Raw genomic sequence first — 24,992 nt, 5'->3', positions numbered from 1 at the left:
ACACCATTATTCGGTCTGTGATCTTGTTAGAGTTAATATTTCCTTATATGATACAGATTGCAACCCGTCCATGTCTGTTCATTTTGTGGAACTCTTCTCCAAGTCCTCCCTGAAGTTTACTCATGGAAGAACACCCCGTGTGCTAGAGGGAGCAGGGGGACTTCTTCGTTTTCTCTCTAGGCTATAAGGATAACAATGAAGCATGTGGGGCTCTCCATTAGGGATCCCCACCAAAATCAACCCCTCTTCTTTTTAGCTCACCTATCTTTCTGATGGCATCCTCAACACTACTTCTAATTCCTAATGCTTTCTGTGTAATACGTTACATATTGCTCATTCCCTCCGTGTACCTCTCTGCTGCTCTTTGGGTGATCTTCAATTTCAGTTCTTTGGAGACAGTGGTGTTCCATGACTCAGAACCGTATTAAAACACCAGAAGTATGTTGGGGCTCACAAGGACAGGCCTTCGGTTCAGAGAGAATCTTCAGGTCATTAAAAGCTCTTTTACATTTCCCAATCCAGTTTTCTCTCCTAGTCAATTCTGGGCCTACCTCATTATTCCCTGGCAGGGTCAGATCAAGGGAATTGCCCTGGGTCATACAGATACTAAATGTGTCTAAGGCAAGATTCCAACCCAGTCTTCCTGACTCCAATTCCTACATTCTATCTTCTCTGTAATTTAATTAAACTCTCTGGATCTCAATTTTCTTATCTGTTAAGTGAGGATAATAAAATAATCTCCTTCACTAGATTGTTATCAAGATCAAATGAGTTTGTGACTATGTGTGTTGTGAAATTTAAAGCCATACATACATAAATGCCAACTGTTAACATCTTCATCATTATAGTCATCATCATTATCATCTCCCTATTTTCTGGCTCAACTTCTTTCACAATCTTGATACAATAATAGAAAAACAGTTCGACAGTACATCATTCTCTACTTTTGTATCCCTTGCCTCCTTGTTCCATCACAACATGGTGCAGAAACACCAGCTCCGGTAACTAACTCCCTTTCACATGAGGAGGTACCTAACCAAATAGCTACTTTAGGGAAATTAATTTGGAACTGAAAAGGACCTTTTCTCACCTTCCACTCAATTCAACTCCTTACAATATGACTTTTGACTCAACTACTTGACTAAAATTATGCTCTGAAGGTTCCCAATAATTTCCTAATAGTTAAATCTGATGGCTTCTTCTTGGTCCTTATCCCTTTCTTGCTTTTGACATTATCAATCACCTCCTCCTTCCCACATGGCCTTTTTCTGCTTGACCTCTATGGCACTACTTTCTCCTAATTCTCTTCCAACCTTCCTGATCCCTCCTTAATCTCTTTTACTAGACCATCATCCATTTTCTTCCTTTTAAGAGTAGGCACTTCCTCCTTCAAGTCTCTGTCTCTGTCCCTCTTTTCTCTATATATTCTCTCCCTTGGTAACCATTCCCATGGGTGGATTATCATCCCATGGCATGGCAGATAACTTTGAAATCCAGTCCTAATTTCCTTCTTGAATTCCAGTCTCATATAACCAACTACTTGGTTTTACCAAAGTTTTAAGCTACCAAAGCTTAAAACAGCCCTAAGGTTTTTTAAACTATTAAAGCTTTAAGCTGCACTAAAACTTTTAGGACATACTTATTGGCTGATAAAAATGGAATTGAATAGCATGCCTTATCCATTGCCTCTTTGGAGAATCCACTCTCATTGCTGAGATTTCAGGCTGGGGAGTTCATTCAAGGTTTGCTCAGAGATGAGCAAACAGGAGAGATAGCAATGGTATGTTAACTGTTGGGACCACAATCTCCTTTGTTAAGCATGTAGGCAAAATAGTAAAGAGTATTTTTTCATTTTATAGAGGAATTAAGAAGTACAAACGCTTAATAAACAATTTCTATTTGTCAAGTACTAAGATCAGAGAATTCAAGTGACTGTCTGCAGTTGCAGAGCTAGCATCAGATTTCATAATGAACCCAAATCTTTCTGTGCCCAAATCCAGTATACTCTCACTAGTCCCAGCACTTATCACTAAATAGTTATGGGATCTTAGGCGAGCAGGGTCATTCTTTGTGTCTTGAGTTTCTCTAATAAAATCAGAGCATTAAACTACATGATCCTCATGGTCTCTTTCAGCTCTAAATGTGACTGTTTCCCTAAATGTAAAGTAATACAACTAAACTTTAAGAACTCTTAAGTGTTTTTCCAACTCTAAAATATTCTGTTTTTTAGGAGAGTCGACTACTCAAATAAAACTAAGATCATTTAATTAAATCTATACCTCTTGAGAACCATCTCCATATGTACCAAAATTTTCAACAGATGATAATTCCCAAGTTGATACTTATGAAAAAGTTTTATATATATCAAATCTATTAAAACCAAAAACAAATCCAAGATAAATTATAGTGCAGAGAAACTCTCAGATTAACCTTATTAGGGTTATCATATTGGTTCATCCAACCTAATTCTTGGATTCATTATTTAGTATATTCAAGAGATAAAGGGGTCTTTGTCTCCTCCATATTATAATTTGCAAAGAACAATGAAGGTGAAAAACATGGCAGATAAGATATACCAAACATAAACTGCTGGACACTGCATCATCCTTATATCTCATAATTTATTCTGATTTAATTGAAATGGCAGGCTGAATATGTAACAGCCCTGTAAAAAATGCCTGACCACTTTTCTAAGCTGAAATAACCATGGATTAACAAACCCAGCCTCTCCAGAAGATTCCACAATGAAAAACTATGAAACACTTTACTTGAACTGCTGGTCCTTGGTGCTCCGCGTCTTGGCCAGGAAGCGCTCTGCCAGCTTCTCCAAGTTTCGGGAGTAGTCCATTTCAATTTCAGCCTTCTTTCGGAAGAAGTCCTGAAGATCCTGCAACAGCTGTACTCGTAGCTCACACTGTTGGTCTAAGCATTTCATCTGTTCCGTGAGCTGGGCACGGATCTCTGCAACAGAAACAGGTGAACAAGATTAGACCAAGAACCCCAAATAACCCAATACACCAAAACTGAACATATCATCCATACCTCTACTAAACCCATCCTTCTTTCAAACTTGCTTTTTCATTAATGGCGCCACCATCTTCAAGAAACCCAGACTCAAAATCTTGATGTTAACCTTGGCTTTTTTTCTTCCTTAGCATTGTGCCCCCTTAGATCAAAAGTGTTGCCAAGACTTGAGTACCTTCACATAATCGATTTCTGTCCTCTTCTTTCCAATCATATGGCCATCACTCCCTCTGTTAGACTACTTATAATATCTTTCTGAAGAGCCTGGTCTTCCACTTCCAGCCTCCTCTTTCCAAATTATTCTTTATGCCAAAACCATCTTCCAAAAGTACAAGTATGACTTTTCCAGCCTCATTTCCTAAGACTGCTTTTTGCACAGTCTAGGTTCTGGATGAAGAGGACAGCTAGCCATTCCCCAAACTCAAGGTGTTTCCAAACACCTGCTTCCATGCAATCAAACTAGATGACCTTCCCACCTCCAGCACTGCCCCATGCCCCAAATACATAGCCTTCTCATCTCTGTCTTTCAGATTCTTTATATGTCTCTGAGGTTCAGCTCAGGCCCTATTTATCCTCCATTTAGTCTTTTCTTTCCTTTGCTCCCCTAGAAGAACATAGTATCCTTGAGGACAGAAACAATATAATTTTTATCTTTTTATCCCCAACCACACCCTTGGAAAATCCTTAATAAATGTTTACTGAATTGGAAGAGTTCCCATTTTCCATTTATCTGTCTCTCTCCCCCCACCTCCCCATCTCTACCCCATGGAGGTTAATAAAAGACAAATTCTCTGTCATCTCATCTTAGTTACCCAGAAATCCTAGGGTATGGAAAACCTCCAGAAACACCATTCCCTCTTTCAAGGCACCATTTAACCTTATATATACAAAAAGATATTCTCAATAAAGCCAAAAGGATCTACTTTGTAGACATTGTCTTAATATTTTTCTCTCTACTTGCTGGAGAGAGTTAAAGGGATACACAAAATCACAAAAGACCATTTAAGCCAATCCCTTCATTTTCTAAAGGGAAGAAACTGGGGCCTAGGGGGGCAAGAGTGATTAGTTATAGCCAAAGGGCTGTTTGAGACAGAGAAAGCAGAAGACTTACCCAAGATGCAAACTAAGAATGAATGAAATTTAGAGGTAGGATGCGTAATTAAAAATAAACAAACACATACTAGAACAAGAGTCAAAGACTATGGGTTCAAATTCTATCTTTGACAACTAAAATCTATGTTTTTCTGGGTAAGTCATGTAGTTTCACTAAGGTTAGCTTCCAAGACACTCAAAAAGGGGTTTGGATAGATTGAAGGTTTCTCAGACACTAAAAAATAGGATCCTTAGAATCAAGCATGCTGGTCCACCGCTTTATCTATGATCCAAACTCATACGCTACTTCCAAGTCTGTGAAGAAATATCAGTCACAAAGTCCAAAAGGCCTATTGTTTGTGCGGTGGCAAAAAAAAACCCTACTACATCCTTCCCACCGAAGCCTCCTTTCTTCCATCATCTCTGACAGACCTGGACAGACTTCCCAGGCACAGCTGGCAAGACCTCTCTGACCACCTTTTAGACAGAACAGGCAAGCCAACCCTCCTGATCTGAAGTGCTGGTGGCTCCAGATGCCACCCAATCTGCCCGCCATCCCAACCTGCTGCCTGCGCAGGGCTGCAGACCCCTCCCTGCCAGAGAAGTCAATCACATCAACGGGTAGCAGGCAGATCTGGCACCTCCGGAAAGGCGAGCAGTGCCAAAGCCGGCCTGCCTGCTTCCCAGCTCAGGACTGCAGGAGTGTGCCATGCGGCATCCTGTCTCCCCCCTCAAAGACTGCAGACCTTATCTTCTCCACCTTTCCCTGGCTGGTCATCCCCTTTATCTTTAGCAGGGCTCCCTTAGGGCCTATTAGAGCGGGGAGGAGTTGCCCATTCCCAAGGAAATCCACCAATCAGGGCCCATCCTCGTCCCTTCCCGACCCACTCTCCAAGTTTATTTCCAGGCACAACTCTGGAACCATATTGCCTCTGCACTGATAAGTCATTCGAGGACAAGCACTGAGGCTGCCCAGAGGGTCACTGCTGTCGTGGGGCCAGCGGGGAAGGGAAGGCCAGTCCAGGACCAGAGCCATATGCTGACTACAAGGTGTGAGCAGAGACCACCCATCTGGCGCTGCTCGGGGCACAGCCCGGATTTGACTCATCGGGCTTCTCGCAGATACCTAGCCATTCCCCTCGCTCTCTCCCCTTGGAGCTGCCTGGGTCACTTGGCCCCCAAATGACTCTGTCTGAGCTGAAACTGGGCCCCAGGGCGCTCCTTGGAGAGCCTTCCCTACCCGACTGCTTTCCTGGTCATTAAAAGGGCACCCTCCCTCCATTCTAGTCTTACCCTAGGAGGAGCAGCTCAGAGAGGATGCCCCTGGGCCTAGCAGGAAGTCTCCTGCAGTCCTCAGGGTGGCTTCTCCAGGGGACTGAAGTACGAGAATGGTAAGGGGGGGGGGGGGGCCACAGAGGCAGCAATATTTCAGCGGTTTTCCTTTGCCGGCCACGCTGGGCCCCTCCCACGGTACAGCAGGATGGATGACCCTTCTCAGGCCAGCCTTGACCATTTTGCAGCTATAGTGTTGGGGAAGATAGGACTCCTGGCTCCTTCCTTCCACTTACCACTAGGCTGAGGTGGACCTGACCAAGAGGCAGACCCCCTTTGTCTGGATGGGTCCATGTACATGTATGGAAATGAAGGAAAAAGCTTGCTATGAAGGAAAGCTAGCTAGAGATCATGGAAGGTCCCTCATGTGCCCAGAGATTCCTGAACCTGCCTAATGAAAATGTTCTAAGTTACGCCTGCTTTTCTCCTGTATATTGGCAAGTAACCCATCGGCTGAACCAGCTGTGGACTAGGCGGAAGCTTGGCCAGCAGACCCAATTGTTCATTGCTGTCACTTAAGAGTGTTCAGTTAAAATAAGAAACTGAGATTCTTTAGGCTGAAAAAGCTCCCTGGTCACTTAGTCAGCAGACTAGCGGGAGGATTAGTTAGCTGGGAGGTGGGCTAAAATAATGTGTAGGACTCTGAGAACTCTGGCTCACTGAGGATCAAGCTGGCAGGGGAAGGTGAGAGGAACAAGCTGGGCAAGGGGAAACACAGTCCCAGCTGAATTAATTCCCATAATGCCAGGCCACCAGAAAGTTTAGTTTTAGAGGATGCTAAGACATTGCTCCTGCTTTCCCCTCTATATTAGCTTGGGAATAAGTAGCCCCAGAGAGGGTATCCATGGGTGCACTGGGAAATCTTCTGGTGTCCTCAGACCAGCTTTTTCATGAGTTTGAAATGAAAAGAAGACAGGGAGGGGAGGGGGGAAGGAAGATGGGGACAGTAATCAGTAATATTCCAGCTGCTATTTCCTTCAACCTCCTCTCCCTAAACAGGGAAGATGACTAGCTCAGTCCAGTTTTTTACCATCCTGAAACTGTGGCTATAGAACTGGGGAAGGCAAGACCCCTGATTTCTCCCTACTGTATCACTAGTTCAAGGTAGGCTGGGTCAAAGTTTCTATCAGCCAAGGGACTGTTCCTAGAGGAAGACTTAGCTAGTGCTTTTAGATACTATATCCAGAATAGGGAACCAAAGGAAATGAGACCGTGTTGTAGATGCCTTTCCTGGGTAAACAATAATAATTAGGGAGTAACATCTCAAAAATTGCGGCATTCACCACTCGAATGATTACGCCGGTTGGGGGCTAATTATGGCTTTGTTTCAACTAGCCTACTGATTCACTCTGGAAGTCTCTTGTCTGAGCTTGCTGTCTGTGCCCACTTTCTAGAGCTATTCTGAAGGGTGGGTTTAGAGGAAGTAAAACATTTTTTTAATTAAATCATGTGAAAGACAGCCCTAGGTCATTCAGCACTGGGTTAAAGGCAGGAAAAATAAGGGAACAAACTTCAAGAATTCTACCACCCTGCCAAGAAAAACTCAATAAACTAAAAGATTCAAAGATGCGCTCCACCTGTCCCTGGGAGATGTCCTATCCCCATCCCCCCAAAGGTCAGTGGCAGTAAACCTCCCTGTCTCCCTGAGAACACAAATATGTTCACTACACAAGCCAAACTCTAGACCTCCAGGTTCCACTTGGTTGTATCAAGGCAGAAAGTAGTCCAAGCTCTGTCCAAAGTAGAATGTGCTGCCTCAGGATTTTCATCACTGCTGCAAAGAAAAACAATAAGGGGGGGTTGAGGCGGGAGGATGCTGCATGGCAGACATGCCAGCTCTCTGTCTCTGCACACAATAGGCCTCTGAACGCCAGCACACCCAGGCCTCGTGCCCAAGCAGGAGGCAGCTACTCAGGGGAGGGGAGGGATGACGGGGTGGCCATGGGAGAGCAGAGAAGAAAAGAGGGGCTTGTCTAAGCTTAGAGGGATTCCCTCTAACTCCCCTCCTCTCCTTTCCCTTGCCTCAATCTATACCAATCAGTACAGTACTTCAAAACTCATGCAAGATTTCTCCCACTGATGGAGGTAGAATCCAGGGAGCCATGAGATCCTTTTGGATTCTAGAGTGCCCTTCTTATTCTATTTGGGGAAGTCAATCAAGTCACTAGAAATTCCCATCAGTTTCTAGAAGCAGCTATATCTCAGAGGAAGGCCCATATTCCCTTCTGAACCAAGCCCAAAGTTGAAGGACCACTGGAATCACAGATGCATATTTCTCCCTGACTCAGGAGTCCTGTGCAACCCAGCCTGGAGCATTATACCTAAAACAACTCTTAAGAGGATAGCACCGAGCTCTGTGATGTTTATTTCAATTATTCTTTAAGTTAGCTCAGGCATGAGAATAAGCTCCCACCTATGAGTATAACAAAACTCCAGCTTACAGACCCAGGCAAGCCCAAGGAAGGCATGGCAGGAGAAAAGGGAATTCAGTGGCAGCCCTAAAACAAATCTAGTGTCTTCTGCCTCTCCTTTCTATTTTTTAAAAGACTTTTCCTGGAATATGGCATCCTTTTATAAAAACCACTTTGTGAAACAGAAAATGGGGCAACAGTTTTTGAAAGGAGGAGGAAGATACTTGTGGATAAGATGTGGTTAGTGTGTCTTATATATATTTAAGTCAAGAGTGAAACTAGATTTGTCCTTGTTAGTTAAGAGGGAATTACCCCTAAGTTAAGAAAAGGGAGACCAAAAATGAAGAAGAAACCTATGGTTTCCAATTCTTTCTTGGGGTGGAGGGGGGAGGGAAGGGTGTCTCACTTTCCAAATGCACTTGAGTCTGCTGCCTAAGACAAACTGGGAGCCAGGCCCCAGGTTGGCTCTGACATTAAGTCCTACTGGCTGATTACCACTTTATCATTTCAGGGGGACTTACATATCAAAACATGGCAAGCAGTGTCCATTGGGCATCCTCTGTTCTGATGTGTGATTCCCCAGATAGAGCCAGCACAGCATTCTGGAGAAGTGTAATTTTAGGATTGGCCAAGACTGAGTTACTAACCACACCCAGCTACCACCATGCTTTTTTGGGGAAGAGGCAGGAGAGGATTCAAAGGGAAACACAATTTCTTCAGGACATTAACTATTCAGCAGAAATAAAGTCCAAAGTCCTAAGTGGGCCAAGTTAGGCCAGACATTGACCTAAAGCTAAGAGGATAAGAAGCAATGTAAAAATTCTCTCCTTTACGAATGAGCCAAAAGGAGAAATCTTAGGTGGGCTCTGCTTAGTGCAGTGTAACCTCGTCTAGATTCTAGCAGAGTCCTCTTCCTTATTTCAAATCTTCACGATTATAGGTAGACACCCCACACATACCTTTCTGAGCACACTTTGCCAAATCACAGCCCCAGAAAGGGGGAAAGGAAACAAATAACTTTCTATTTCTTCTTTGCTTCTTCTTTAAATGTTAGTACTATCTAAGCTCAGACAAACCACTTCTCTCTCTCTCCCTCTCTCTCTCTCTCTCTCTCTCTGACTCAGCCTCTCTCTTTCCCCACCCCCTTTCCCCAGAAGCCAGGCGCTGGGCTGTGTACCTCATATATTTTGTATGTAGCAAATCACCTTGTCTTTCAGTCAATGTTAATAAATGGTATAAATATAAGATATCTCCCTTTAATATCTCTGCTAAGATAACAATCCAATAGATTTTTCTCACAAATCCAGCTTTGGCTGATTCAATTCTTTTTAAAAACACCTGCTGTCACAGTAATATAAGTAAAATTAAATCCCATTACCTTTCTGGTATCTGTCAAATCAGAGCACAATTGAGGTCTTCAGAAAGCTCAATTTGCATATCTTTTACTAAGAGCTCTTATCTGTACTTTAATCTTTTCTCTTACAAGATAGTTCCAGGGAAGGAGAAGGTCAGAATGAGCTGCCAAGTAAGTATGAACTAACTCCTTTACCTGGCAGGTTTCCTCTCTAAGGAACTTAGGACCTCCGGCTCATCATCTTGTTGGACCTGGAGTTGGGCCTGGGCTGGAATACCTGCTCTGTTAGTTATTATTTACGTGACCTTGGGGCAAGTCACTCTAGTACCTCAATTTCCTCAATTTGAAAAAAGAGGGAGGTGGACTAGCTCATCACTATTGTCCTTCTAACTCTAAATCTTATGATCTATATTATTATTAACAATTCTTTCCTACCAAAACAAACAACAAAAAAACAAATCAACACAAAGGGTCCTTTCTTTTTGTTTACAGGATAGTATACTGGCACTGGAAAGAACTAGCTCATCCAGTTAAATTCCTTCATTTCAAAGAATAATAAATGGAACTAGAGAAAGAAAATAAGTAAGCCTTGGTTATAGAAGGAAGGGCTTGCTAAACTTTCCCATTAGGGACCCCTTTTCACCTGAGAAATTTTTATATGACCCTGGGCATACAGGTATGTTATTGTCCTATGTACTCGAAGAGAGCCAAAACATCACTGTGTTAGAGTCGAGTTACCGTGTGTCCCACTGTGGCTGATCAGAACGATATAGCTCAGAATGTCCTGCCACGGGTCAGACACAAATAATCCCGGGGAACATTGGGAGTAGCTTCACTAATTTTGGGCCACTTCAATTCCCCTTTGCTCCTAGAGCACAGCACCTTCTCTGATGAGGGCTTACCATGCTCAGCTGTCCTGTGCCAGTGTCTCCCATGTCAACTGAAACATTTACTGATAATAAATCATAAAGAAATTTATTTTAAAACAATTATTTAGCATACACAATTTTATCAGTAATTATTAAAACTGAAAGCAAACTGACATACTAATGAGATAGATGTATTTCTTAATTTCATATAAATATTAATCTTGGCAGAATTTGGTACATTTTACTGCTGCTAAACTTTTCACACCCCACTTTTGGTTATACAACCCTATATGGGGTTGTAACCCAGTTTCAGAAGCTCTGATATAGGTAGTATCAGGTCAGGAATTTGAACCCAGGTCTTTTAGAGAACCACTCTAATGTATTTCTATTCTAATCTGCAAACATTCATAGAGCACATGCCACGTTGTTCAGCTTTTTATAAGGCATGTCTTGGAGGATACTCGACAATGCCCACCCATAATGCCAGAGTAATTCAGAAAATAATCTGAGAGCATGACAGTAATAGCACTGGACATTGATACTGCACGCTCAAGTTTGCAATCTGACATGATTTCATTTGATTCTCAGATCAAAACTGTGATGTACACTGGAAATTAAAGCATGATTATCCCCATTTTAAAGATAAGGAAACTGAAGCTCAGAGAAAGTAAAGGCCTTTAATCAATCATTCAACAATTAGAGTGCCAGCACTTTGTGAGGGGCCCCAAGCTAGATTCTGGAGATACAAACACAGAGAAAGAAAGCATCTTCTCCCTGGCACTTATAGCTATGTTCTGATTAGTGAGAATAATGCATTTTCCCAGAAAAATAACAGCTTCCCATGGTATAAATTCAATTGATATGAACCCACTTACAAAGAATCATCATCGTCCTCAATATTTGACCTGGTCAAACATTCTAATGTTGGCCAGCATAGCACTGACCATTTATTGTATCATCTGATCCTCACAACCCTAAGAATTAAAAACTATTCTTATCTCCATTTTAGATAAAGAAACTGAGGCTGAGAGAGAACAAATGAATTATTTAAGGTCACATGACTAGTAGATGCCAGATACAGGATTACTTCCTTCTTCCTGATTCCAAGGAGCCACCTGACAGAGAAACAAGTGCATGTATAGATGTCCCAGGAGCCTTGCTGGAATTTTAAACTATTAAAGATCGAGAACTTATTTAAGCTACAAAAGCTGAAAACTGAAAACTCTACTAAAGACTTTTAGGACACTATTCTGTGCTAATATACACAGAAAAAATATAAAGAACAATGATACTTGAGGAGATTGCAAACTTTTACGTAGGAACTTCTGTAGTGTTTTTTCAGCAGTGTCTTTAAGGAAAAGCAGGATTCTCTGAGGGAAAGAAGGGAAGGAAGTACATTCTAGGCATGAGAGATGATCAGTACAAAGGCATGGAGGTCAGAGATGGCATATGGGGTGCATAGAAAGGAAAGGACACAAGATGCAAAGAGACTTATAGTGTGGACGCGATCAATGAGGAAATGACTATGCATATTTATTAACAAGATTTTGGTTTCACTGAAGAGAAGAGCTAAGTGTAAGATAAAATATTTCTTAAATGAAAAAAAAATATATATATATACTATGGAATATACACATACACACACACACACACACACACACACACACACACAATCTCTCTCACAGCCCAGGAATTTAGATTAGCAGTAGGCAATGAGGACCCATTGATTGTTTTTGACAGGAGTAGAGAAAAAAAAATTTTTTAAGGAAGATTAGAATTGCAGATTTGTGCAGAAAGATTCTGGGTCTATTAAATTAAGAAACAGGAAATATTTTTTTCAAGTTGTTTTCGGGCAATAGTGCAGAGGCCACAAGTGAGCAAATGAATTCTATGAATGGAAAATCCCTGCATGAAATAACATTAATCATTAGCAACAATGCAGTGTCTTCTTACTGGTAATCCCTTAGATAGATGAGCAATTACAAAGGTAGACATTTCTTCCTTTCCCTGCCCATCCCTCCTTCCTTCCTCCTTCCCTTCTTCTTTCCTCTCTCCCATCTTCCTTCCAGCCTCCAGTCAAATGATTGGAAAGCAGTAGAATCAAGTAACTGAAATCAAAGGATAAGAATTAGGGAGATGTTAGGGTGAAGGGAACTTTCATTATCTCTATGGCCGCAGGCTCTTTGAAGTGACTCAATATCAAATCAAAGACAAATGGTTCCCAAATGAACAGGCTGTCACAGCAAATGCTCCACTAGTCATTTTAGCCCCTCTGCATTGTCTGGGATATTTAAGAGAGAAATTTCCCAAACCAAAAAAATTTAGCCTAACCTTGTGAAACAAACAAAACATCTAGAGGATGAGGACAGGCTATTCCTCTGGGATATGTCCCCCAATCTAATTTGTTTGATCTAGTACTAGAGGCTTAAACAAACAGGATACCCCTTAAAGACTAGAGTGAAATTGATGAATCAAGCAACAAATATTTCTGAGTGCATACTAAGAGTAATATGCTTTCTTCCCAATAACACTTAGGCAGTTAATACATTAAGGGGACCCACTTTATTTTAGAAATCTTAATTTTTTTCTGAATGACCCAGGTGTATTTCCTTCTGCCCAGCTTCCCCCACCAAGAGGGGGAAAAAAAACACACAAGAAAAAAAAAAACCATAGAACATAAAATTTTGGGCCCACTTTCTAATAGGAACAGAAGCTTACAGAAGAAGAATGACTTGCTTGCTCATGGTTAGAGCCAGAAAACAAACTCAGGCTGACTCCAAGTTCAAGTTTTATTTTATGGCTTTAAAAATATCATGTCTACCTATAGGCTTCAAACTGCCAAAAAGGTTTACACCACGACACACATGGAAAAAAGGTTTAGAACACTCCAACTATCCATAAATTAAAGAAAGACTTAATCTGCTTTGGTGGATGGAGTTTTCCAAATGGGAATTCTCTATACTTCTGAAGCTGTGGGTCCTATACATAATCTTTAATCGACTTCCTTGAGAAGGCTGACCTAACTGCTTCCCCCTCCCAACCCTCCACCAATTTCTCAGGCCAGCATATTTTCTAAATTTGTTTCTAAGGCTGTGTTATGATTTTCCCCTTGGCCTCCCCTTCCTTCCCACCCCACTCCAGAGCCATGGAATCCTATGATGGTGATCTGGCCTTATTAACTGGAAGAAAATAATAAAACAGCCCTCAGAAGGGTTTTAGAAGTTCTCTCAAGTAGCCAAGTGAATTACATTTAAATTCAACAGAGCTAGGAGTTTAAAAATGAAATGGATACAATTTTTGTCCTCAAGGAGTTTACAATCTAACAGGGGGATAGACATATGTACAAACAATAACAACCTACTTATTTACTGCTTCAACATTTGCAGAACTCTTTATACACATTATTTTCTTGATCCAAGCATATCTGTGATGTTGTTTATTTTACAGATGAGGAAACTGAGGTTTAAATTTAAGCCACTTGCCCAAGAATCCACAAAGAAAGATTCAAATGGAGGTTAAGTACAGCAAACTATCTATTGAAATATATTACTTCTCATTTTTAGTAAAAGTCACAATTAAATAGAGATTTACTGTTCCATTTACATATATTATCTTATTTGATCCTCTTCACAATCTAAGATAAATTACAATATGATAAGACAAAAGAAGAGGTTCAAAATATAAGGAGAAATACAAGAAGGAAGAGGTTCACTCTGGTGTAAGGGAGTATGGAATATCTCACCAAGCAGGCAGAACTTGAATTGTACCTTAAAGGAAAGAAAGGTTTTCAAAAAGCATAAGTGACAATGAAGGGTCCCATGAAATTGCCCCAATTCCATTTTTTAAAACTTTTTTTTATAACTTCTGAAAGGAGATGATAAATAGAAACCAAATTCTACTTTGAGAGATTTCAGTTACAATTGTCTCTAGGAAAAAGTGGCCCTTTATTATCCCTCTCAACTATTCCGGGAATTAAAAAAACAAAACAAAACAAAACAAAACAAAAAAAACCACCTGCAATGGCCAGGATTCTTAATTCTGATGAAAGAGAAATGGGTGGAAATTTTTAGGAGGCAGGCTTTTTTAATAAAAGAGAAAAACTTCCTAACAACTTGAGCTACCCAGAATTGGAATGGCTGCCCTGGAATCATGGACGGGTCTCCTCCTCACTGGAAGTGTTCAGGCAGAAGTCTGTTGACCACTTAAGAATGCAGCAGATAGGGACAGTGGATAGATCACTGGGGAAGTTGACACTTACTGTATGGCTCTAGGCAAGTCACTTAACCCAGATTGCCTCCCTCCCTCCTTCCCTCCCAAAAAGTTGCAGATGAAATTCATGCTTCAGGTAGGTTGCTCTAGATCAGTGGTTCTCAAAAAGATGGTCTAGAGAATCCTGGGGAAACCCTTTTAGAGGGTCTACAAATTCAAAAATAGTTTTTATTTCCAATATGATAAATGTCTATAAATGTAATCCAGATAAACAGAAATGCTTTGGAGAGATCCTCAATAATTTTTAATGGGATAAAGATACTGACAACAAAAGTTTGAGAACCACTGCTCTAGATGCTTTGAGCTCTCCTCCAGCTCTAGAATTGTATGACTTCATAAACCCCATGATCGACAAAAAGCAGAGTGGAGACCCAGAGTTCTCAAATCATTCTCTCTCATCATTTTGTGATTATTATTGAATCTGACAAAGCTCAAGTTTCACTTCTTGTCAGAAAGGAAAAAAATTTTTAAAAAAAGCACCTTGGCCACGGCCATCTGAAAGTCACACAAATCTAGGGAAATCACAGGAAGCCCAGGAACCAGCAGGCATTCTAATCTGTGCAACAGGGTTGCCCAATGAAAGGCACTGCCTTGAGGAGTCTTAAGAGTTCATTTTCAAGTTTCAGTTTCCTGAGTTTTCAAGCCTTACCTCCTGTGGTCACCCACAGCCTCCTCATGGCCAAAGATAACTAACTCAGAGCTTCAAGGCAAGAGAACCTAGGAAACCTTGAAATCCAGCTGTAGTTCTAGAGGATTTATCTTTCCGTGTTCACTTTGTCAAAGAGGAGAAAATGCAGACTTTGTTAGGCCTTTTTCTCATGATTGGTCAAACTATATGACTCACTTCTTCTTGACTCTTACAAATATTTATCATCTATTCCACTTATTTAGCACTTACCATGTGTGTGATCTTGTATTTCTAACTTTGTATATATCTTATTTCTTATTTGTATATATCTTATTTCTAACTAAATGATAAGTTCCTTGAGGGTAAGAATGTCTTCTTCGAATGCCTCATGGTACCTAAAATACTATGCACATGGTAAGTGCTCAGTAAGTGTTTACTGACTGAACCCCCAATTCTAAAACAGAAATTATAGCGCAGTGTTTAGGGATGAAGTCAGAAAAAAATCCACTGAGCAAGAAGTTTTTGGAACTTACAAATCTAATCAGGTCCATGTTCTGAATCACTAAAAGAAATAACACTGTTTTTAAAATTCAAATGGGACAGGAAACATGGGAAGCCATCTCCTACTGCTTTGATCACAGATGGAAAAACCAGGGCTATGCTAACCTAATTATAAAGTGATTTCAGGAAATGGCTCCAAAAGGATTCAACTCCAGAATGATCAGATGCAGATTTGGAGAAAGGATAAGGTAGGAGTGAATATGAGTACAAACCACACTGTCCTACTTGTTCTGATGGAGCATCTGAGAAAGAAGGCCAGGACAAAACGTGATACCACAGTCTACACATGGAAGATGGTCAAATACCTAAAGGTTGCTATATTAGGCTGGAATCAAGAATTTTGTCTGCTAAATCTCACCTATAATAAATTACATCTTCTGGCAATAAGGAATAAGAGATGGAGAGCAGAAAGAGAATTGTTGATTAAAAAAAAAAAAAAACTGACCCAAAAGTTATATTCAATGAGGTAACTAGCACTTGAGAATAGTAAACACAATAGTTAACCTAAATTAAGCCTCTAGAAAACCTACAACTGGATCATCAATAAAAGGAAAACTAATTTTTTTGTTGTTGTTCAAATGATAATGGAAAACTGTCTTTTCTCAAAACAGAACAGGAATGTCAGGAAAGAATCAAGAGACAAAGATCAGAGGAAACCATTATGAAGGAAGGCAACAAATGTTTGAAAGCACTGATGTGCTAATTAACCACACAAGTCAGAAATTAGTACCATAAGGATCCATGGGTTTCTATATTAACGGACCAGATTTTTTTTTTTTTAGATTTTTCTTTCCTACATTTCACTTTTTAAGAACAATTTATTTATTTATACTTTTTATATTACCTTTCCTCTTTTCCTACATCGTTTGCAGTCATGGTCATTGTGTATACTGTATTATTGGTTCTGTCTTTTTCACTTTGTACCAGGTCATTTAAGTCCTTCTACATTCTATATTCATCATTTTTATCATTTCTTGACATCATCTCTTGATTTTCATCCTGTCATTTTCTATCAACAGGCATCTACTGTTTTTAGTTACTTGCAAGCACAAAAAGTGCTGTTACAAATATCTAGTTATGTTTGGGGTTGTTCCTTCTGTCAGTTATTTTTACTTGGGATACACACCTAGCAATGAAATCTCTGAATCGAAAGATCTGAACACTTTTGTCATCTTCTTTACCCAATTCTTGACGGTTTTCCAGAATAGCCATTCCAATTCCCAGATGAATCAACAATGAGTTAGTTAGTGTGCCCATCTTTTTATGCCTCCTTCTACAATGAGTATTCCCAACTTTTGTCACCTTTGCCAATCTGGGTGGGTAGGAGATGAGCTATCTGGGTTCTTTTAATTTACATTTTCCCAATTATTAGTTTTTTGCTGTATTCTTCTTCACATGACAGAGAATATTCTTTTCTTTCTTTCTTTCTTTTTTAAAGAATATTCCTCTCAAAACTATTTGTTCATATCTTTTGACCTCTTCTCTACTGGTGAAAAGACTTTCATATTGTGTGTTTTTCTTACTTGTTTATTTATCCTGGGCATCAGTTCCTTATCACAAATATTTGAAACTAAGATTTTTTTTTTACTTAGTTAATTGCTTCCTCTTTTAAGCTGTTGTATTAATTTTGCCCATGCAAAAGCTTTTCAATTTTGTTTAATTCAATTTTAAAATTATCTTTTGTATTTTAACTATCACTATCTTATATCTGGTTAAGAATCCACATACACCCCCATCTACCCACCTCAGACTGTGAAAGATATATGGTTTAATTTTCTTCTAATTTTTTTAGGGTATGATCTTTAATTTTCAGATCAGATGTCTACTTTGAATTGATCACGAACTATAGTATATTATTAGTTTAAGCCAACATCTGCCCAAGTGTCTTTTCATTTCCTAAATGGTTGTTACCAAACAGGGTATTCTTTCTTAGTCGATTTATATTTTAGAGTTTATTGAACTGGACTACTGAATTCCATTATTTCTGATTCTTCTTTGTCTAGCTTGTTCCTCTAATCTTTCCTTTCTTTCATCAGTACAAGCTTTTACTAGATCAAATTTTCAAAGCACTTGCTCATAGTTTAAAAACAATATCCTACAAAACAAAATTTCTCTTGACTAGGTTGAATTTGTAGACCTTTCTTTCCCATCCTTCTCTGACAGATGCTTCAATGTGGCTTGGTGCCTTAAGAAAGGAGGTTCCAATGAAACACAAGCTCTAACAGCTGTAGATCTGCAAAGGCTTCAAGGATGGGTCTAGTGATGAAGATGGTACCAGTAGGTAAAAAAGCAATCCAAGTTCAAGTTAACACTTTAAATGTTTTGCAGCTTTTAAGGTTAGCAAAACATTTTGTATATATAATCTCATTGGAGGATTATTGGAGGAGCCTTACACCATCCCTATGAAATAGGTATATTTATTACTTCCATTTTGTTTAGAAAATTTTTTAAAATAATTTTTATTTTTATCCCCAATTACATGTAAAAACAAATTTTACCCTTTTTAAGTTATGTTTCAAATTCTATTCCTCTCTTCTTCCCTTTCCCTCTCCCTAAGAAATTAAGCAATCTGATACAGGTAACACATGTGCAACCATGTAAAAAATGTTTCCATATTAGTCATTTTGGAAGATTTTTGTTAGATTTGTAAGAAGATTTTTTTTAAAAGGAAGAAAAAAAGTGAAAAATTTGTATCTCTATTCTACGAAAAAACTAAGAATGTGACGAGTGTCTTTCCCAAGATCAAATCTCATTGTCTAAGGTAAAATTCTAACTCAGGCCTCCTTGAACCCAACTAAAATATTCTAACTACTACTATAAGCAATCTCTCCCTTCCCCCTCCCCCACTACTCTTCCAAATCATCCAATAAATAAGTCACAGAAGGCTTCTTTTCTACATAAGCAAACAGAAGACACACAATGATCAAATTATAGCCTCTAAGTTTTGGTCCATTCTTGCACACATTAGGGTTGGAAAAGATTATGGGCAGAGGTGAAATTGGAAAAAATCGTAAATGGGTGGAAATCTCCACCTTAAAAAATAAGGCAGAATGTTCTCTAAACAGCCAGCTTGCTTTTTTTGGACAAGTGTTGTTTCTTTTCATTATTTATGACCATCTCATAGAGTACACAATGTAATGTCCCCTGATGCAATTTGTAAAATTAATGAAACCTTAGTAGGAGGGAGCTTCCCTAGAGCAAAGGTTTTAATTGCCTAGAGCTGAGCAAAGGAATATAAGGATGCAGCTTCCAAAGGGAGAGTAAGAGTGGGCAATTTCACAAAAGGAAGTTAGAGAGACCCGGTGAATTTCAGTTCCCCCTTTTCTTCTCAAGTACGACACAAAGCCAGATGCTAGGTTCCTGCAGGCATGGAAACCAAAAGGGGCTCCTCACATCGACATTCATTCTACCAAAGACGGAGAGGCGTCAGCTATCATCTTAAGATAAATTGCATGTTTCTGGGTATGTATTACTTGTATCTAGACTCAACTCAGGGTGCGGACATGGGAATCACTGAGCACAGTAAGAACGTAATAGGGCTTGACTGCTGGGAACTTTCCCGAGAAGTCGATTTCTATCAGTGAGTCCTGTATGAGGCAAGGGTCTTTGTCGATGGTGAGTGACGCCATCTGTCTTCCACTCCAGGATGTCATTTTTACATACACAAGCTACCCATGAAGCGTTACTAGTGGAGGGCCCAGCCTGCCTTTCGCTGGGATTTGTACTGATCCCATGAGGCCCGGGAAGGTGAGGGCCTAGGTGAGAAGTGTCTGGCACTGGAGGAGTAAGTGGCCCAGCAATCCGGGGCCAGGGCCGGGTCGTCCCCCAGACTCTGAAGCCACGCCACGGCATCTGTGTGGTGGGGATGGAGAAGTGACCGACCCTTGGAGCTCAAGAGCTGTGCTGGGCACAAACAAGGAAGGCCCCTCCCGCAAGGAGTCTGTCTTCTCCTGCGAGAGCCCACCCCCATCCCATGTATCTATACCTGTGTATAAATATAGATCAGGGCAAAAACAACAGGCAAACACTCTCACACTGTAAGTTGCAAAGCAATTGCCAATCTCCATGGGTTTAGATTGCTTTATAGGGAATGCTGAAACAATTAAATCACTGGTCATGATGGGGAAAAAAATGGAGGGGATGGAAAAAAATACGGCCTACCAATCCTGGAAATGCTAATTAGTAGCTGGGCATTATGGGACTCTGAATGGCCTGCTGCATGGAAGCTTTCCAGGGCTGGCTAGGTTTGAAAACCTGATCTTCCAAGTCTGCCTGTTCGTCCAAGATTCTTTCCACCATGCTATACCATCTGCCTTAGAGCCAGCTTCAGCTGGCCACTTTCTAAGTATCACTCAAGAACAGCAAGGCTATTGGCAACTGTTCCAAGGAAGAGCAAAGCCAAAGAAAAGGGAGGATCCTGGGAAATATGATGATTTTCTAGTTTCAGGGCTACTCCCTGCCTGTGACACCCAGCTAGTAGCTTCCCCAGCCCGCATTCAAGAAGTCAAACTCCTAAGCCAAAATTACTGAAACATCAAATAAGTCAGTACAAATCCCAGCAAGCAAAAATAGGCCAGGGGCTCTGACCGGTGTTTGGTGGATAAGGGGGTACAGCGATCTAGATGGTGTACCAGATGCCCAATTTATCCTGGGCATGTCTGAGGCTCCCAACACCAGAAGGGGGTGAGAGCTCAAACAGCTGTTTTCACTCAGGTCAAAGGAACTAGACAATGAAGAGCAAGTAAAATGTTCATAAACGTGCAGTAAGTTTCCAGCTGCAAGTTTTGTCTGATTGTTTCACACGTCTGAGAAATCACTCTGCGGTTCCAAATTCAGAGATGGGCACATTTGGAACCTGCTTGGAGCAAAATCAAAATCCAGAGCAAAGCTAGTGGCCAGGATCAGCCAGCCAACTGAACAAAACCGGCCTTACCGAAACAACACTCGCTTCACAATCTGGGCCCAAAAACCTGATCTGCATAGCTCTTTTCCCCTTGTGGTGCCTAGAACTGTGCTTTTTACACAGAGCAAATTTTCATACAAGTCGGCTAAATTCATGATTACTGAGCAAAGTAAGAATCTAGAGGAAGGCAATGTAGTCTGAGACAGAAAATCAGGAAAACTGGATACTAGGCCTTGGATATTCTGGCTTGCCTTCTGGTAGTTATGTCTTATCCAGATTTCACAGCAAAAAGAAGAGGTCTGATGACCTGACAGACTGAAAAGATTCTAGGGTCAATCAAAGAAAAGGTCCTGACATTACAGTAGTACATATTTTTTGAAGGCTCTCCATTGTTCTGCATATCCATGAATCCTGTGGACTGGGATTGTGTTCAAGTGAAAACTCTCTAAAAGACCTAACAAGCTGAATAAAATGTGTAAGATACATATGGTATGACTACCAAATTTGATCAGAATGGGGACATGCAGCCCACAGGGACCATTAGGGGCTCTCTGTCCACCCTTCTCTTTTTACAGGAGTAGGAAGCCCATGGGGCTAGAGTATATGAGGCCATGCACTAGGAAGCAGCAAAGCCACCATTTGAACCTAGGTCTTTTGACTTTTGTGCTCTTTGCACTATACCATAGGACCTCTCACATGTCTCTCCAACCTGATTCCTTGAGTCATTCCATCCTTTCCAACAATCTGGATTTTCCCCAATGCAAGAGTAATTTTCATACCACCCAATTATTGTTGCATTTCTGGGGAAGCTCCTCTAAATCCTGATGAATTCTTGAGTGCTGCTTTAATTGTCTCTGATACTGACTCTCCAGCTTCAAAGAGAGTCAAGAAAGTTTATCTCTTTGTCCATCAGTGCTAGGTTACTACCTTAAGGAAAGAGTTCTGCCCAGTGAATTCTCTTCCCCATCACCCCATCCCCTCAGCAGACTCCAGAGGGGAGTTCCCACTAGAAATTGCACAATTCTCTGAGCATAAAGAAACAAGATTGGTTCCTGGGGACCAGAACCACAAAATATTCAGGCAGAATGTCCTCTACGTCACGGAAAGATCACAAATAATATTAATGGTAGTTCCCTGATCAAAATCTGTCATTCAACATTTCACGCTGAATTCTCACTAGGACCACAAAGTGAACTGCTTTGTTGGCTCTTGTGTCTCTTTTTCTTCTTATCAACTTGACAAGATGCAATTTCAGGCTTCAGGACAGTCCAGATAACTGTTCTCTGCTTTAATGGTTCACATAAAGCAATTTGGGGTTTGTTAGGTTTTTTCCCTTAATCACTAACACAACGTCTGTATTCTTTTGGAAAAAATTAAGCAGAAATGATGGAATGTTCATCTGGAACAAATGATCCCACATCTTCCCTAGGGGAAAAAACACACCATCACTTTATTTCCCAGAACCAAGAAACCCAAAGAGTTGGGAAAGAGGTGAGCAGCTGTGCTGAATCCAGATGTACCCATTATCTGATCTCCAAAGATGGCCTGCCTTATGCAGAAAGAGAATGCACTACACACTGCCATGGTTTCTAAAGATATCTTATAAAATGCTCCAGAAGTGATGTTTTTGGGGTATTGGAGTTGGTAATGAAAATAAGAGAAGGAAAACATTAATGATTCTATTAGTAAAGATATATCCAAGGATACTTTTTGTCAGACATTTCATTTCCAGAGGTAGACGTAATATAGGAAGCCTTGGGATATATTCCGGGAGATCTGATGTGAGAGCAGAGTAAAAGAATTGAGATATATATATAAACAAACATATCATTAGATTCAGAGTAAAATCGTGTTATCAAAAGTAGTAGAAAATAATAAATAAGTATTCATTGGAGGTGATATGGGAAAGAGGATTAGCTTTGGGGTCAGAGCACTGGAGTTCAAATCCCACATATGTTTACTAATAATAGTGGCAATAATAGTAATAAAAATCACAATAGTTATAATAGTCTACACTTATACAATGGTTTAAGATTTGCAAAGTTCTTTACATATATGTGTAGGAGGAAGGTGCCCAAACATGGGAGAGAAGTCAGAGAAGGTCCCAAGTCCTGTGGCCAGAGGAGAAATGATTTATTCTGAGCTGAGCTCCTTCCTTAAAAGGGAGGTTCTGGAATTCATGAATCCACCATCCAATCCAGAAGTCTGAGGACAATGAAGAAGTCCCAAGGCTGTCAGGATCTTCCAAGGTGATGATGTTTTCCCAACAATGAGCTTTTTGGAGCATGGCAGAATGCCAGAGAAGCCCCGGTGTAATACAGCCAGGTGAGAAATTTTAAGGATGGAGAAACTGAGGTCCAAAGAGGTTTTCCAAGTCACACAAATGGCAAGGAATAAAGCTGCCTTTAGGATCCAGGTCCCTAGACTCCAAATCTATTGCTCTTTCTATACCAGTTTAAAGCTAAGATTTATTCTCCTGCCAGAAGTGAATACCTCTCAGACTTTTTTTTTTTTTTTTTTTTTTTTTTTTTTTTTTTTTGCATGCTAATTTACCCAGGAGGCATTTAGGGAACAGTGAAGGAACATTTTTCAGAGCCCATCTGAGTCCCAAAGGCCAGCTACTTTGGGTTTCTAATCTAGTTATAACAAGATAGCAAATATTCAGCTTAGAATTATTTCTACTGCTGTGTGACAAGGAGTTAAAATAAAATATCAACTGTGCTCATCTGCTGAGATGAAGAGATAAATCAGAATGAAAGGTGGAAAGGTTCTTCACCAGTCAAGGAAAAGGCAAAGGTGTCTTCCACCCTCTCACCAGTGAGCACAGACTGTATGTAGCCCGAGGAAAACACCACACAATTTCTAGCCACAGGGGGACACTTTGGGGATAATGGCCATAAAACAATTAAAGAGGGAATGGGTTAATCTGTAGCTGGTTATAATCCATATGTCAGCAGCCAGAGCAATCCCACTTCTCCAGACATCAGTCATTGGTTTTTTAACCCAAGCAATTTTCTTCCCTTTTTTAATTGAAGGGGAAGGGAGGGAAGGAGGGAGGGAGAGAGGAGGCTTAAGTAGGCATAAAGATCTGGCTCTGCCACATCTAAGGTCCTCTGGCAGCTTCAGAGAATTCAGCCTCTGGGGCTGAAGATGAATTTACTGAAGCTACCCTCCTGGGAGGGGGCATATTGTGACCAAGCTTCCTGCAGAACCTCCTGCCATCTGCAAAATTAAATTAAATAGTCCTCCACTTTTGAAATTCTGCCATCAGTATACCAAAGGGAACATCTGAGTATACCAGGCAGGGATGAAGTCTTTCCCTCTTTCCCTTTTACCAACACACACAAATCATCAGGAGATTAAGTCTCTGAATAGCTAATGCATATTTCCATATAGAAAGGGAAGTTACACCCAGTTTAACACCCACTTGCAAGCTACTGTAAGAGACCTAGGTTCTTTTGTCACTGGCTTTGAGAGATAAATTTAGATAGGGAAAGGAAAGAAATATGACAAAAAAGCCACGTTTACTCTCTCTTGCCTTGTTCTAGCTTCACCTACGTGGAGGTCAGTAGGAATGGCAAATGAAATGTCCAGGGGAAAAGGAGATCAATGGTGGTGGCTATTTCCTGTAAGAAAGTCACATTGTGGTCATTTAACTATTTGGTTAAATATTCAATCATTAAATACAAACATATTAGTGACTAGACTGGAATCAGTTCCTCAAAAACTTGAATAATGCTGCCCATGGTCAGCACAAGACATTACCCTTCATATCACTTTGGGCCTCTTAGGCAGTAACAAACTGTTGTCCACACTGGGACCCACCCGGGAACCAGGATTCTGGCAGAAAGTCTTCAATGGTTTCACCTCACTCCTACTTTCTCTTCCCATCACTATTTCTCAGTGCCAAACAGGCAAGTATTCAATGAGTGCCTACTATGTGTCTCTCTGCCCCATGACTGCCAACCAGAATCTGGGCCAACACAGGTGAATGGAATAAAGAAACAAAGAAAAATTCAGAACTGAAAACCTTCACTGCAGCCATATATTGAATTGAAGGGGAAAAAAACTACCCGAAAAAAAATCAAGAGTGGACATGCAAATTATGAGTGAACCACATGCAAATATAGAGAAACTTTGAAGAAGATGCTTGGCTTTATGTAACATATGCATGTATTTAGATAAAGATCATTCATAAGCCCTCCCCTAGACTTATGGAAAGGTTAAAAGCAAAGGTAGATCCAGAAAGAGATGGCTGCAAGTTGATGTTAGCAATATAAGCTCCTCAGACCATCACCCCACTGGAAAGCCAGTGTCTCAGGGATTTGGCAAACCTATACTTATAGCTAAAGCAATACCAATACTTATAATGATACCAATGCGATAGCATTAAAGGAAACCTTTTTGGATGCAACCTGTGAATTCATGGGTGCAGGGTCTGTACTGGCTAATGGGGAAACTCCCTCCCCCAATGTAGATTCAATTCACCTTCTCTACAACTTAAGTCTTAGAGTCACGTCTACAATGGAGGGAATGTAGCAAAAGTAGC

At 40.5% G+C, this 24,992-nt stretch overlaps 1 protein-coding gene across 6 annotated transcripts in view; it reads right to left on the bottom strand.

Moving 5' to 3' along the window:
* The window catches only part of SRGAP2 (SLIT-ROBO Rho GTPase activating protein 2), a 244,839-nt gene that overhangs the window by 147,207 nt on the left and 72,640 nt on the right, over positions 1–24,992 (bottom strand). For all 6 annotated transcript variants that reach the window (XM_031937250.1, XM_031937253.1, XM_031937254.1 and 3 more), the window contains exon 3: positions 2,769–2,961. In XM_031937250.1, the coding sequence (XP_031793110.1) occupies positions 2,769–2,961 (193 nt within the window). The remainder of the gene's footprint in view (positions 1–2,768; positions 2,962–24,992) is intronic.

The sequence above is a fragment of the Sarcophilus harrisii genome, chromosome 4 (assembly GCF_902635505.1).
Source record: "Sarcophilus harrisii chromosome 4, mSarHar1.11, whole genome shotgun sequence".
Lineage (NCBI taxonomy): Eukaryota > Metazoa > Chordata > Mammalia > Dasyuromorphia > Dasyuridae > Sarcophilus > Sarcophilus harrisii.
Note: the sequence above shows the minus strand (reverse complement) of the source record. Positions and strands in the feature narration are given on the sequence as shown.